The 16,456-nt window shown below is 38.4% G+C and overlaps 1 protein-coding gene across 1 annotated transcript in view; it reads left to right on the top strand.

The window, feature by feature from the left end:
- The window catches only part of st6galnac5a (ST6 (alpha-N-acetyl-neuraminyl-2,3-beta-galactosyl-1,3)-N-acetylgalactosaminide alpha-2,6-sialyltransferase 5a), an 86,128-nt gene that overhangs the window by 48,775 nt on the left and 20,897 nt on the right, over positions 1-16,456 (top strand). The window contains exon 4 of the mRNA XM_015041716.1: positions 11,000-11,412. Coding sequence (XP_014897202.1) covers positions 11,000-11,412 — 413 coding nt within the window. The remainder of the gene's footprint in view (positions 1-10,999; positions 11,413-16,456) is intronic.

The following is a 16,456-nucleotide window of genomic DNA, read 5'->3' as shown; positions in this document are numbered from 1 at the left end:
CCGGTTCCCCCGGGGCCCCGATGACTCTTACCATGAAAAAAAAAAGAGGGTCCCCCTTTTTTTTTTTTTTTTTTTTTTATGTACAAATCACGCAGTGCTAATCTGTGATTATACAATTTCTCCAAGGATTTCCTTCCTCCCTGTTGTTTAATTACCAACTCCTATACACACAGAGTCTAAATGTCACTCAGTAACGCCAGCAGTACGAGTCACAACGAGCCGCATATTAAGCTACAAACCTGAGTTTCAGTGACCTCCAGGACTTTCCAAAGAGCCAGACTCTTAAAGGACCTTTGGTGAACAGTAATGATAGAAATGACCTTAATTTAATCTCTTTTGCCACATTGAAATCAAAATAGCTTTTTTTACAAGAGAGATCTGGCCAAGAATAGCAAACAGAAATATTCAGTTACAACATTTTGTCCCAATAAACATACAATACAGTTGAATAAAACATCTTAAATGCCTTCAGACGACGTTAAGCTCTGATTGCAAACTGTTCCATGAGTTTGGAGCAGAAAAGCTGAAAGCTCCTGTTTCTATTCTGACTAGAGGAACAATAAAATGTAAACGTTTATTTTCCTTGGACTGCTTTACTTATTAAAGAAATCCAGCTTTAATTTTCAACAGAATGGAAACAAGAAAGAAAAAGTAACACTTTGACCACTTTGGACAGTGGTGTCCAAACAAAGTTAATCAAATTAAAAATTTAAAAATTATTATTTACCTGCTCAACAATAAACAGTTTTTATGAAATATGTATGTTTCATAAAAACAGATTTTTTTTTATGCTGTTGTAGTAATCAATGCGACTGAAGATAATCGCCTGGATGAGTTTCTCTAGATCTGACATTAGTCCTCTAATCCTGGAAATGTTCTTCAGGTGATAGAAGGCTGTCTTTATAACCGTCTTTATGTGGCTCTGAAGGTTCAGATCAGAATTTCTGCTGTTTTACAGCTGAATACAGTTTCTCCTTGTTTGGTTCTGGTTCTGGGGATGCAGAAGAAAATCATTTAAAGGACCACAAACGGCCCCCAGGCCACTTGTTGTGCACCCCTGACTAAGAAGGTCTGGCTGCTAAAGCTTTATGCGCCGGGACTTCTGCAAGAAAACAAACATTTTCTATCTTGAACATCGTGTTTAATTCTGATAAACAGTCTCTGTCGTCACGTCGCCTTTCTTGCTCCCTGAACACCAAACCGTCTCCGTCTCGCCGCCCCCCCCAGGTGGTCTGGGCCGAGTTTCCTCCCGCCTCCATCCCCTTCTCTGTCTCTTAAGGTTAATCCATCCAGCTCAGAAAGCGGTCAGGAAGTCAGGTGGGAAGTCGGACAGTGATGGCTCCTGCGGCGCTGTGAAGGACAAGCCCAGAGGAAGCAGATAAGGGTTCAGATGCCAGCAGAATAAAGAAACAGCAGACGGACGGGGGGGAGGCTTTCGGGGCCTCTGCTCCAGCAGGAGGATCAGATAAAAGATGTGGCTTCTTGTTGTTGGTCTGCATTTCGTTTTGGGGACTTTGTGTCTTTATGGGCCGCAGCTGATGGATGGACGGGCTTTTAGTGAAACCAGGGCAGGGACACGGAGAAAAAGACAAGTGGGACAAGGACACCCGTCATCTGTCCCTGAAACTTTACACTAAAGGCAGGAGTAACGCTGCATGACGCTGCGACGGTATCTTTACTTTTATTTTTAGTCTATGAAACACAAAAAAGACCAAACTTCTCAGGCTTTAGGTCTTTTAAATTATTTAAATTATTTCTATTTCCTAGATGCCAGAAAACTTACTGAAAATCTTCCACTTTTACACCAATTATATTTAAATACCATCTTTGATTTTCATTTGTTTCTCCCCCAACTCATTGATTAGTGAGTAGTGCAAAAACACAAAATCTCACCAAGTATTTTTGTCTAGTTTGTATTTAAAATGTCTTAGTACACTTGAAATAAGACAAAACTAACTCCATCAAGATATAGAAGCTTTTATAAGTAAATGTTTTAATATTGATTAAAACAAAGTATTAGTTCTGGTAGATTATTTCAATTATAACAAGACATTTTTCCATGTTAGAAGTGACATAATCAGCCAGTGAAATTAGGACTTTTTCATAAATATTAAGGAATTATTGAGTCTTGCTGAAAGTTTTCTTTTTCCAAGTACTAGACAAAAAACCTTGGTAATATTGGTGAATTAATAAAAATGACATATTTCTATTGAATTCCAATTGAAATAGTAAAAGGGATTTAAGAAATGCAGTTTTTCATTCGAGTTTTATTTTTCTTTGGTTTATTTCTAAAGAAAAAAATAATTCAGACTCTTGTTGGCTACTTATCTGCTTGTTTTTAATTAATCTTTCATGCTAAAAGTCTGAAAATAATCCCAATATCTTCCAGTTCTTAGCTGTTAAGAGTTGATTTTGCTCAGAGGTCAAGCAGTTAAAGGTCTTAATGCAGTTTACCAAATGAAAAACAAACCAAATAAAACAAGATGTTTGCTGATCATGCATGTTTGCTGCTGCAGCGTTAGAAGATTTGAGGGAAATGCATCACATCCTTACAGTCGAGGCAAAGCCTTCATAGCAACGTGAAGTGGCGCCTCCAGGAGGAGGAATGTCATTATCTAACGCTACATGGAAAGGTTAAATCTACTGGTGAAAACATAGACGGTTCCTGATAAAGTACAAGCCATTAACTCTGCTGCCCTACAGCATTCACCGTTTGTGGAAAACACCATAAAAATCCTAACATTTCTCTGAAATGTGACACACATTTGGGTTTAATATATGCAGGCGCTGAGGTAATTATTCATGTTTCATGAAAGGTCAGGTTTTAGTCAGGAAGCGGTCAAAATGTCCCGCCAGCAGAAAAACGAGGATGTTGTTTGGTGTTTTCATCACCGTTTTAAGCTCCTCAGAGGCGCCACGTTCTGCCACTAGCACCCAGAAAATGTTTGCAGCTTTCAGGTTTATTTGTGTACGAAGTTCATGACTCATTTCGCCTCCCTGAACAGGTCAGAACAGGTCTATACAAAACATGCTCATTACATTTTTTTTTTTTTTTTTTGCACAAAATCATTCTTAGATTATGAGATTTTTAGTTTGGTCAGTTCTGCCTATTTTGAGGCGTTTCAGATAATCTGCTGCTGGCCACGTCCCGCAAGCTCAACGTTTACACTCGCACGTGAAAATGGCTGCAAAAAGATATACAACCGTACATCTCTGAAAAGCATCAGTAGAGCCTCCTGCACAAACAACAAGAGCGCAGCAAGTGGTTTCTGGATGTTAAGTCAACAACAAAACACTTGTCTTTTCCAGCAGCCATTGTACAGCGGTAAAACCAGTTGACCAAACGTGCTGGAGCTTCGCTGGGGTTGCTAGGTAACGCCTGCCAGTTGTGACTTAACAGTAACTCATTTTGAAACAGGATGATTAGGAACCTGCAACCTTTTGCACGTTGGCTAAAAAATACTAACTAAAGCCCACACACTGCTCTGTGTGCTACAGTTTAGCTCTAAGCAGAGTTCTGCACCAGTTTCTGATATTTTTACATTGACTTGAAGGTTTCTCATTCATCTTTAACAGTTTTCAAATACATGTTTAGCTTCTTTTTTCTGCTGTTTATGCCCATTTCTCACATTTCTGACTCCAAATGTTTCTGCAATTTTCACCAACAAATGTCCAGCGTCCAGCATTCACGCTGCACTCTCACAGGAAATGTAGTTTTTTTTCTATTTTACTTCTCATAACTGATGTGCCTCCCCTGTCACTTCTCTTCGTATACACACACACACACACACACACACACATCTTTGTACTTATGTGTAAATGCCTGATTATGCAAAATCACACACACACACACATCTAACACCTGGATTATTTCCTGAAGCAGAAAAATGTCTGCATTGTTTCAGGTTTATGTTGCTAATGTGCAGAACACTTTAAAAAGTGCTGCTTTTAATGTACTATTGTGAAAGTATAGATTGTAACTAATCTATGTTTTAAGTACAGGCTGGGTTTATAATAAAGTGCAGTTCATCATCATGGTTCTGATAGTTATAGAAGAATAACTATATTTCAAACCACATTATGTATATAACATCAGCAGCAGCTTCATTTAAAATCCTTATTAAGTAGAAAATGTCCAATATGGACTTTCTGTAATTTAGTTGAATAGAAGGACATTCGGTCAAAAGTTAGACTCAAAACTTTCCCAGAAAGTTTAATGAGCTTCGAAAGGAGATTAAAAAAAAGCTCTGCCTTATAAATGTTAAAGAAAAGAAAAGATGTGTTTTTATTCCAGCTTGAAAAAGTTCTTAAACTAAAATCCTGTCAGATGTTCAAACAGGGAAACTGTTTACGCCGATAACATCTAACAGGCTGAGAGATGCAGATGTAATCAGTTAAAATGCTTTTCATGCTTTTTATCACACAGTTTAATGTTGGATACCCATCTTAAAGTCAGAATATTGCTCAGATAAATGCAGGGTTGTTAAAATCTAAAATATATCTGTGAATAGCAGAGGGAGGATGGAGCGTGATAAGAATTAAACTAACGCGCGAGCGGATATCAGATGGATGTCTCAGACTTCAGATTATTCTTCCCTGCAGAGGTTTAAAGTGGAGCAGCTCCGCTACTTTTCGTTTTCCTGGATTTCTTCTCTCCCGTGTGGATTTTAACCTCCAGTAGGACAAAAGAAGCCAGCCGTAATCAGAATCCATTATTTAGGCCGGGGTTGCATTGATAATGTCGGCTTTGATCAGGGAACAACCAGACACGGTTCGGGAGGAAGAAAACTTTAAATGCAGCGAATCTTTTAATTATGAACAAAGGTATTTTGCTCGGTAAGGAGGAACAAAGCCGGTGATATTGAATACATAAATGATAAATGTGTCTTGAATTATAAACCATTTATTGTATGAATTATTAAACGGAGCGCTGTTTTCATCAGGGGATTTGGGGAATAAATTCGATTTGAGTAGCAGGTTCGGTTAAAAAGAGTGAGAGGGAATCTGGTTCTGGTTCTGATTAACCCGACCCAAATGATGTGTGAAGGTGTTTTTGTTTGGATTCGATCAACTAAGCTTTATGTCACAGACATGCGAAGCCAACATGGTGATAAACTGAGAAAACATTTGTTTAAAAAAGATGGTTTTTAACAAAAAAAGTCTGTTTTTAACAAATAAAGTTTGTTTTTAACAAAAAAAAGTTTGTTTTTAACAAAGTTTGTTTTTAACAAATAATCAGAGAAACGTGAGTTTAGTTTGGGTTTCCACTGAGACGTTGGTTGTTGAACCAACTTTCACAGATTTGAGTTATATCTGGACAAAACTGAAAATATTTTAAATGTTTTCTCACAACTGAACTGCTAGCTCTTCTAGGACTTTGACTAGGCCATTACTACACATCCTTTATGCTTTGAGTTTGGTTTTCCTGCTGGATTTGGATTTATCGTCGTTTTGGGGATTAAGACGATGATTCCTTGTGTTTTAGTATTTAATATGTAAATGTCCTTTAGCAAGTCTGAGGACTCCAAAGCCCTTTGCATTACAGCCACTCATGGTGGTAAGCTATATTCTGGCCAAATAACAGCCAAAGTAGAACTAGCACTTTTTCATCATTATTAAGGATGAAAACAAGCTTTTGTGTCTTGCTGAAAAGTTACTTGTAAGTTGTCTTTTTTTCAAGTGTAATAAGATGTTTGCATTAGAAACATACTTTGTAAGGTTTGGAGTTTTTGCAGTGAATGCAGGTACAAACCAGAGTTATAATAGTTTTTCATTATAGTTTTATTATGTTGTGACTTTGTTGGGCTAATTCAGTTAGTTTTTACAATGAGTTACTTTTATTAGGTTTTAGTAGTTAGATAAAGTTTAGTTTTAGATTTTTTTTAGCTTTATTATTAGTTTTAGTTTTTTCATTTTTGGGTGCAGAATTAAAAAACGTCAAAGTTTGTGATTGTGTTTACATTGATTGGGTAATTAGTACTCAACAGAAAGTTGAATATTAATTACAACTTTTGGTGTCGCATTTTGTGGACGAACGTTTGCCAGGAGGAATGTGGAGTGAAGACGTGAACTGTGGGAAAATATGATCAGTTTCACTTCACATCAGATTCATAAACACGACAACGAGTATTAGATTTGTAATTTCAGTATGTTTTAGTTAGTTTTATACAAACACAATATAGTTCCAGTTATAGTTTTTCCCATGAATTACTGTTTTTATTTATTTCATTTAGTAAAAAGGTTTTCCCTGTTTCAGTTTGCGTTCCTTCGTTTTTGTGATGCATGTCACAGTTTTTCGCTCAACTTGTTGACTTCATAAAACGCTGTGGAGTTTGTAACCAAATGCAGATGCAGGGGGTTGAAGTCGTTCGTCCAGCTGAAATCCCTCCTCCACTCTCAGGCTGATCAAACCTCTGAGGACGCTGGAGCAGGACGAGGCGGAGAGGCGGCTTTAATTCTCCCTGAAACAAAGGAGCCAGGAATGAGGTGTGCAGAGCCACTTAGAGGCTCTGGGGTAAAAATGGGATTTGTGACCTGCTGCCGCGGCGCGGCGCCCTGATTGACTGTCAAGAAGCCGGGAGGTGAGGGGGGGAAGGGCGGCACGTCTGCTGCTGCCGGTGATGATGGAGACCACCAGGACCTCATTAGCTCCACGTTTCATCAAACATCACAGCAGCAGGGTTGCTCTCACTTCCTCCCCATACCTCTTTCTCCTCTGCCCTTCTTTTCATTTCCTTCCTTTCATCACTTCTTTCTTACCTCTGCCTTCCTCCCAGGTTTCATTAACGACACGGGTCTGCTAATCTTCCCCCACGTCAAAGTCGGGGCATGAAAACGATAATGGCACATCCCCCGTATCGTACATCTGCTGCCGCCATAATCATTTGTTTTTGTTAATGCCAAGGAAATGGAAATTGGTGGAGGTGTAGGAATGTAAATAGCTGCCGGTGGGGTGATATTTCAGGGCACATTAAAAGGCTCCGGCTTGCATATCATTGCTTTTCAGGGTGGAGGTCTGAGCAGAAGCAGGAGAAAAGAAAAACACCCCCAGACATGTGCACTCATGCTAAGCAGAACCTGCGGTAGCCTCAAACATACCAACACAATGTAGAGCAGCTTGACATACATAAATAGGGCCAGGATAATGATTTATGTGCATGCACAGGAGAAAAACAGGCCACACACTTTATGAAAATTTCATGTAAAAACATGCAGCACGGAATCAGAGGGGAAAAGTGGGTGTGAAAAGAGCAAAGCGAGCAAAATGCCAAATTAGATTCAAATTAAAAAATAAACTTCTGATAATAAAACTATTCTAACACAACGACACGTTGATTATAGTAAAACGCTAACAGCTAAAGTAGCAGCGGCTTTATATGACGGAGCTCTAGGGACAAACTAAAATAAATAAATAAAATTAGGATAAAAATAAAGTCATAATATTACAAGATTAAAGTCATTACAATTTTTCTTGAAATATGACTATTTTTATATTATTTATACTTTGTTCTCATCCGACTTTATTGGTGTAATAAACACTCATAACATTCTAACTTTATTCTGGTATAATTTTGACTTTATTCTCGTATTATAACTTAATTCTCTTAATGTGTCTTTATTCTCATGCTAACTTTATTTTTGACGTATTATTACTTTGTTCTCAGTATTTTGTTGATTAATTGTTTATATTTTCCTAAGTGTGGTCCGAATGTGCCATTATAAAACGTGTAAAAACTAAAATAAATCAGAAATTCAAAGGTCGTTCCAGGTAAAGGTTAATTTCCTTTTTGTTTAGGTCAGAATCTAAATGTTCAAACGCAAACAGGAAGATGACAGACGGACTAAAAACCAGCAGCTGCAGCAGTAATCGGGCGGCGCAGACAGAACCACAGGTCCATTAATCAGGTGACTCAACAGGCAGCGAGCGGCTTCAGACCGGCAATCAGCGGAAACTTTCTGCGACGCATCAGAGGGTGTGAAGGACATTTAGTTCCCTGAAACATGAACGATGAAAACTCACTCTGCAGCCGAGACTCTGGGAAAGAAAACGCAAAGACAATACACACACAAAGATGATATTTGGTCTTAAAAACCAAATATTTGGTTTTAAAGACGATGATAACCACTTTAACACAGGAGTCCGTTTACGTGTTGTTAGGTAATGTAATTAAGGATTAGCATGTTGCAGGTTTAAAGAAAAAACAGGAAATTTACAAGCTGAACAAGACATGGAATAGTGAAAGAAAATAAAAAAAAAGAATCTAAAAAACCAGGAGCTCAAATACTGAAGCAAATGAGAAAGGAGTTAAAATCAGAGCAGATGTGGAACAGCTGCTGCAGAACAGAGGGAGGCAAACTGAGGGAAATAACTCAAAACTAATTATTAAAATTATCTGCAAACCGAGAGGAAAAGGCTAAAGCAGATCTAGAAGAAATAAATGTACAAAGAACAGAAAACAAGAATAAACTTAACACAAAGAAATGACCTTGTATGGCAACACATTACGAACAATAATAAACACAGAAAAATCAGCTGAATCCTATGAAAAAATGGAATTACAAGAATAAAAAGTCATGGTATTACCAAATAAAGCCGTAATATTAATTATAAATTCATGTTTTTTTTTATTTTTAAAGTGTGGCCGTAATTGCACTGCTCTACTGTTGGACATAAAAGAACAAGAAGGAAATTATCAAAAGACAAACAGTTGCAGTGAATATTCTCAGATGCGCTAACCGTCCGTCAGTATTGTCATCCGGTTGTTGATCATGTGACTCGTGTGATGCGAAAAATGTGTATTTTGCCACATACAATAATTTTAATAAACGCTGAAAAGCCTCCTCATCCTATTGCAAAAACATTTCAATATAATAACTATGGGTGCAATGTCAATCTCACAGCAGGACGTCTTGGGTGCAGAATGTCGTAGATTATGACGTTTTAAATGCCAGGCATTCACACGCTGTTGGTAAAATACAACTTTAGCCAATGGAAAAGACTTTCGCCTCCGTTATTTTCCATAAATATTACAGATTTAGTGATAAAAAAGCCAAAGTAAATGGAAATGATGGAAAAATGTTTGTTCTGCTCAACAATCATCGAAGGATTCAACAATAATATCATGAATCCATGCTTTGCTATTGTTCAGCTGTGATTTATTAAAGCTTTGGAAGATGATGACATTAATATAATACAAGCTTAGTGGTCATTATAATGTGTGTAATGTTTTATAAATATTACACACAACATCTGAAAAGAACATTTAAAAATAAACTGCAGCTGAATGTGGTGCACAAATATGCAAAATGTACTTTTATTTGTACTTTTCACTAAATAAATGTTTGTTCCGGTGTTTTTTCTTTATTCAGACTGTGCCGTCATACGTGTAATAATTTAAATTCAGCAGCGTGACTTTCCTGCGTTGGATGTTTCCTGTGTTGAAAACTGCTCTCTTCATATTTAAATCAGCACCGGGATGAGAGGGTTTTGGGGTAAACACACACATTCCTCCTGTGTGTGTGAAAGGCAGCGCGATTTAAGGTGAATCCTCTTTAAGACCCCGGGGCCTCCACCACTCGCAAAGCAATATGACAAGCTACATATGCCCTGGAGGCTGTGTCGCTATCTGTTTGTCAACAAAGCATTCCTGCTTCAAACCGCAGCGAGGCAATTCGCCAAAGTTCTCCAAAGTGTTGTTTTTTGGGGTTTTTTATCTGCGTTCCTCACAAACTCACATGTTTAACTTACACAAAAACCAGTAAAATGGGTGGATTTTTATTTGAATGTAGAGAAAAAACTAAATAAAAACCCAATTTCTTTGATTCATTGTTGCCGTCAAGTTTGAATACCGTATGGAAGTTTGTTTATTGTTCTGATTAAGGTAAATTGAAATTTTCCGGATCATGTTGGACCTCGCTGCATGCAGAAAACTTACAGTGCAGTTTTAAAAAAGCTAAACTTTAGAGATTGAAAGCGGCTCATATGTCGAGACTTTTGCTATGAAAAAGCCCAAATGAACCAGAACCAGAGAACAGCGCAGAACTGCTGGTCCCAGCTCTACGACGACTGTTTTAAGGAATCTTATCCATAAATTTATTTGCAGAGTAAACAAGTCCGATAATGGAGTCATTACAGATGACATATTATACAAAACTTACATTCTGGATGTTTTTATATTTTTATTTGGGTCTCAACTGCTTCTAAAAACAGTCAAAGCGCTTAAAAAAACTATCCAGCTTGTTTTTGGCAGTAACTTAATGGTTTTTTGGAAAATTAACCATTTCAAAAACCTTCCAAAGGTGATGTCACAAATCAGAAGGAACTGCACCGTTACCTAGCAACCCCAGCAAAGCCCACCCCGTTACCTAGCAACCCCAGCAAAGCCCAGCTGGTCTCCAGCTCCTATGGTCAGCTGGTTTAATCGCTGTTTTGTTGTTGCTTTACCATCCAGAAACCACTTGCTGTGTTGTTGTTGGTTGTGCAGAAGGCTCTACTTCTGCTTTTCAAAGATTCTACGGTTGTAGAACTGTGCCATCATACGTGTAATAATTTAAATTCAGCAGCGTGACTTTCCTGTGTTGGATGCTTTCTGTGTTGAAAACTGCTCTAATGTCATGGCTGTTTGCAACCATTTTTATGTGAATGTGTAAACGTTGAGTTGGGGTGGGTGTGGCCAGCAGCAGCTTATTTGGATTTAAAGCTGATTATTTAAGAATGATTTTATGTAAAACAAAATGTAACAAACTTATAGCCTTCTTATAGCCCATAAACTCATCCTAACCTTTTGAAGGATGGATAAAATCCCACTTTTGACCATATTGCTGTAAGATATGTATGTAAACATTGGTATGACTGCCTCCTAAAGGGTTGGGCGTCTTTTTCTTGTTTTTTTTAGGTATTGTTATCTTTCTTTTATTACTGATTGTTCTTTTATGTGATTTGTACTATGAGTCTGTGATAAAACCTGCCGTTGTATTTAATTACTCTTCTTTCCTGCAGCCTCTCAGGATGCACTGCCACACCTGCTCCCTGATCACCAGCTCCGGCCATCTCATCGGCGGACGCCGGGGAAAGGAGATCGACCGGGCCGAGTGCGTCATCCGCATGAACGACGCCCCCACCGCCGGCGCGTTCGGCCAGGACGTCGGCCGCCGCACCTCCCTGCGAGTCATCGCCCACTCCAGCATGCAGCGGGTGCTGCGCAGCCGCCACGAGCTGCTGAACGCCAGCCAGGACACGGTGTTCATCTTCTGGGGCCCCAGCAGCTACATGAGGCGGGACGGGAAGGGCCTGGTGTACAACAACCTGCGGCTGATGAACCAGGTGCTGCCCAAGCTCAAGGTCTACATCATCTCCTGGCAGAAGATGCTGCAGTTTGACGAGCTGTTCAAGAAGGAGACGGGGAAGGACAGGTGAGTCTTCCACCGCAGCCGGTTCTGGTGTGACGTCACGCTTCTGTGAACTTTGTATCTGGCAGCCATCTTGGCATCTTGTTCATTGTTGCTATGACAACAATAAATAGGCCACAAGCCTGGAACTGCCTCGTTCCTGTCCAACTTAAAAATAATAACTTATTTATTATAAATAATAAACTGTCTAAAAGCGTCGACATTTTCAGATTAATCACATTTTTTAGAAAAAAAATTATAATTTTTGACTTTCAAAAGTAAAAAATGTTCAACTTTGCAAAACAAAAACAAAACTGCACAAAACTAAATACATTCTGCATTTAAGATGGAAAAAACCTTCTGTTTGTAAATGTGTCACCCAAAACTCCTCAAGTGGCAGCTTTACTTTACCTGGTTCAAAGTCTGAAACCTTTAAGAATCTTTTGCTGTCAAATTATTCATCAGGTTGTAGAAAAAAATAATAGCAGATCTGATGTTACATAAAGAGAAAAGTCTTTGCTTTTCACCTGCTGATGTTAGAAATATCTTTAGCTGCAGATGATCAAGCATTCACTAAAGAAATGCTGTTGTTTCATTATAGATATTATCTTTTAAATAACCTATTGAATTATTTGTTTGCATTTCTTAATGTATTTATAATATTGCATGAAAATCTTAAATGTGCACATGAAAAATCTACAGGATGTAAAGTTTTTTTTTTAATCCAATTAATCATCACAATAATTGATTACTAAAATAATTGTTAGCAGCAGCAGCACTAATTGTAAAGAACGGAAATACTTATCTTCATTCAGCCAGCTGACTGGCAGTGCACAGCAGCAGTTTGGCCGCAGATAAAACCAGAGAAATGTCCGTTCACTCCATAATGTCTGTAGAATCTCAACAGAGAGATTTTAAATCTGCTTGTTGTCCAAACTAAAAATGTTCCCGTCTACAGTTCAAATAAAGTTGTAATGAATTGATATGACTTTGTTTTTCTCCTAATAAGTTAAATTTGCTTGTAAAAGTAGATGGAGCAGCTTTGCTTGGTGTAATTAAGCCTTGTCCCGATGGCGCTTAATTGATATAGCAATTAAAGCGCTGGATGGGAGGAGCGAATGATTTGGCTTTTTATATGCAAAGTGACGAAGTTGTTTCCTTGCAGCCAGAAGCTCCTCAGTTTTAATCTGCCTTTAGGAGTGAGTGTGTGTGCTTTGTTGTTTAAATGACCTCCAGGTAAACAAGTGACAGTCTAGAACTTTAAAAAACACCTTTTGTGTTCCTAAACTAAAATTATTTTAAGATTTTTTAATAATACAGGGTCGGCCATAAGTTTCCATACATAGGAGGATATAAAATGTATATTTATTTCATATTTAAGATGAGTTTGACAAAAGAGCAAAGAATTTAAATTGTACTGATGGCTGGATCGGGAAGCAGCTGCATGGTTGCACGAAACTTTAACAGAAAACATGGAGCGAGTTTCACACATGACGCTGCGGCAAAACTTATTTCAGACCAAGACGGGCAGCGATTTTACACCGAGAATAAAAACGGCTGTCCAATGTAAAGTGTTTATTTTTAAAACTCGTGGCCCACCCCGTATAACTTTAGTCACATACATTAGAGCATTTGGATCCTCAACATCTGGACGAGATTTCAGACGATTAAGTTCTGTTGTAATTTGGGTTTTTACAGTGAGAACTGCAGACAGCGCTGGGCGTTTATCGTGAAAATTTAGATTTTCATCCTGATAATGACATTAAAAAAATGAACTGACATACGAAATGTTGCTGTAAACCATCACTTAATGTCAGTAGATTTGAAAAAAAAAAAAAAAAAGGATTTTAAATGTTTTTCAAAAGCAGTATTTGTGTTTACTGTGCCATTCATTAACAGTCACCTAAAAAATAAGCAATAAATAGATTTTGTCATTATTTCCATCATCACCATAACAGAACCACCAAACACTGTGATAGTTATAGGTCCATATCGCTCAGCCCGGCGGTTTCTCTGGGTTTTAATCAGCCTAAGTTTGTCTCGTGATTCCACATTAATGAAATCTCAGCTGAACGTATCAATGTGCTTCTCTGCCATGGATCGTCCTAAATGTTACACACTTTTATAACTCTAATGCCATCATTTACGCCGGCGCCCGCTGAGGAAGCTGCTGGTGCTGTGACCTGACTTAATCCTTCTGCAAACACTTATTTATCCAACTATAAGCTTCAGGGATTACGCCGTTGAATATGATCCAAATAGTCTCTTTTTTTTCTCCCTTTGGACTTCACGCTGGAGACCCGGAGAGCTTCAGTGACGGCTCGTTTTTCTGCAACACATTTAGATGCAATCTGGAAAGAGAAGTTAGAAGTATTAACGTATGATGCTAATTAACAAGCTGAAGGATAGTCGTTGACATAAATCACTTTGTCACATGTCGAGTCAAAAGGACTCAGGGGCCAAGAAGAAAAGAGACAAAAGCAAATAATTTTTTTGCTACAGAAAACGTTAACTACAACACAAAGTATTTATATTTTTACAACAAACCTTTTATAATAAGTAAAAACTCGTTTGTCCAAATATTTTTTACTCCAGTAGCGACTTTGGGTCCTAAATCTGATGAAGAATCTCTGACAGAAGCGACTGATTAGGGTGATGGCCAGGAGGCCTTGCAACCTAAACATACTCTTCTCAAAACACGTCAAGAAATGTAGAAAACAAAATATTTTCCCCATTTTACAAGTAGAAAAAAATCTGCCAATATTCAAATTTACAAATTCAGATTTGGATAGTAACTAGTTACATTTACTTGAGTAACTTGTTCTGAACAAATTTACTTTTAGGAGTATTTTTACTACGCTGTACTTTCATTATGAAGTATTTCTTCTCTGACTTTAGTGAAATTTCTGGATTTTCTTCCTGCTGAATGGAAAACAAAATCGTTTTAACCAAACTTCCACCAGACACAGACACACCTGCAGTTTTCTGAATCTAAGAACAAATTTAACACAAACTCTGATTTCTTGATGAAAAGTTACTTGTAAGTTAGTTTTGTCTTTGTTCCAGATTTATGCTGCATAGAAGCTGAATGCTGCTCCTCCCTGTTTGGTTCTGGTTCTGGGGATGCAGAGCAGAACCAGAACCAGACGACCTGAGAGGTTCTGGAAGGTTGCTATGACAACAGCAGATCTTTAATGTGTTGTGGTGCTGAACAGTTCAGTGATTTATAAACTAGCAGCAGTATTTTAAGGTCTATCCTCTGAGCTACAGGGAGCCAGACGGTAGAACTGGAGTGATGAGCTCTAACTTCCTGGTTTTAGTCAGAACTCCAGCAGCAGCGTTCTGGTGAAGACGCTGCTGCTGTAATTAATGCGACTAAAGATGAACACATGGATGAGTTTCTCTAGAACTTGCTGCAACATTCGTCCTCTAATCGTGGAAATGTTCTTCAGGTCGACTTTGTTTATCTTTAGAAATAATGCCACAACAACTTATTGCATTTTCTAGTCAAGGTTGGTGAGAAAAATTTGATTTCAGGTAGAGATGCACCGATTGCAATTACTGTTTTTTTTTTTTTTAAACCTGACCTGCCGATTCCCATTTTGGTCAATACCAATTTTTTTTGGTCTGAAACTGCGAATGTTCAAACATGACCTGGTGATCCGCTCCGGCAGTCAGACCTGCGGAAGAGGACAATGTCTGATTATCTTTGCTGAGGCAGATAGGATCAGCTTCACATGCAAGTATCGATCAATCTCCTCTAATTTCTTGTGAAGTAAGCTCATCTTCCCTGGGGGATTTTTTTTTTTTTTTTTTTTTCTTTGCACCTGCTTTTGTTGAGGGTTGCAGTCGAGTGGTAAAAAAATGAATGCAAGTCACGCAAAAGAAACGGTGTAATGTCTGCCCAGTTTCTGCGACGCTTTATTTAAAGCTGAAAAGGCATTAAAGGTCTCCGATTTAATGAGTCCAAGCTGAGTTCTTTGTCTGGTGGCCATTAATGCTTAATGAATCCCCAACCGTACACACAGGCTGTGTTAGTCTCTTCCTGTCTTTATCCCAGCTTTTGTCTGGAGTATCATTGGAGATTGGATCTGAATTGGGCTTAAGGCAGATGCCAGGGGAGGAACATGCCAAGCGGAGGATTTAGAGACTGATTCAGACATCCATCCCTTAGAATCTGTGCCTGCAATTATTGGAGCAGCTTACAGTGAGAAGGCAGCTTGTGTTACTGTTATTTACTGTGCCGACTCTTCGTATTTTTAGACTTTAACATCTGTGAGGCTTAGCATTGGTCATCTCTGCTCTGTGGAGTGTTAAATCACCTCTAATGGCTACATTCAGAGGAATCCATTTGTATGCATATATATTTTTTAAAATCCACATTCTAACTTGCTTTACAAAGTGGAAAATGTTCCCATTAAGAGCAGCATCAATAGCAGATTTTGTGAATAATCATCAGAGCGATCAGCAACTCTGCAAGCTTGTAATTGTAATTATTGGTTATGCCTTTTGAGTAAGGGTAATTATAATAATGTGGGACGATGCCACATTCCCCCGGTTCTTATAACAAAGCCGGAGTGGAGCTGAAAAGCAGGTGTCTCTCTGCCGCCTTTGTGCTAAATTGCCAAGACAGAATGAGACTCAACTGGTAATTAAAGGCAAATTAGTTTTTAAAATATGTGCTTTTTTAACTCCCTCCTCTGGTGATTTATGTGGCCATAATGGTTCATAACCAGCAGCACCGATGCGGCGCAGTCCACTGGGGGGAAATGTGCAGGATCTCAGTGTTCAGTCACTCAAAGCATGAGTGGATGATTTTCAGGCAAAACTGAATCCATAAAAATGAAGATGTGGTTTATGAGGAAAGGTTAGAAACACAGACAGCCGTCCACAACAGGCAGAAATGGATGTGTTCAGTATCCAAAGTAAAGGTTTTGTAGCCGTACACTTAAATGTGACCCGTTATTCTTCCTTGAACAGGTTAGGATAAGTCTATGGGCGAAACAAAAGATATTCATTAAAGTTTTTGCACAAAATCCTTCTTAATCAGATTTTATTCTGCTCAGTT

Source organism: Poecilia latipinna, unplaced genomic scaffold (assembly GCF_001443285.1).
Source record: "Poecilia latipinna isolate Pla-1442-1.1 unplaced genomic scaffold, P_latipinna-1.0 Scaffold565, whole genome shotgun sequence".
NCBI lineage: Eukaryota > Metazoa > Chordata > Actinopteri > Cyprinodontiformes > Poeciliidae > Poecilia > Poecilia latipinna.
Note: the sequence above shows the minus strand (reverse complement) of the source record. Positions and strands in the feature narration are given on the sequence as shown.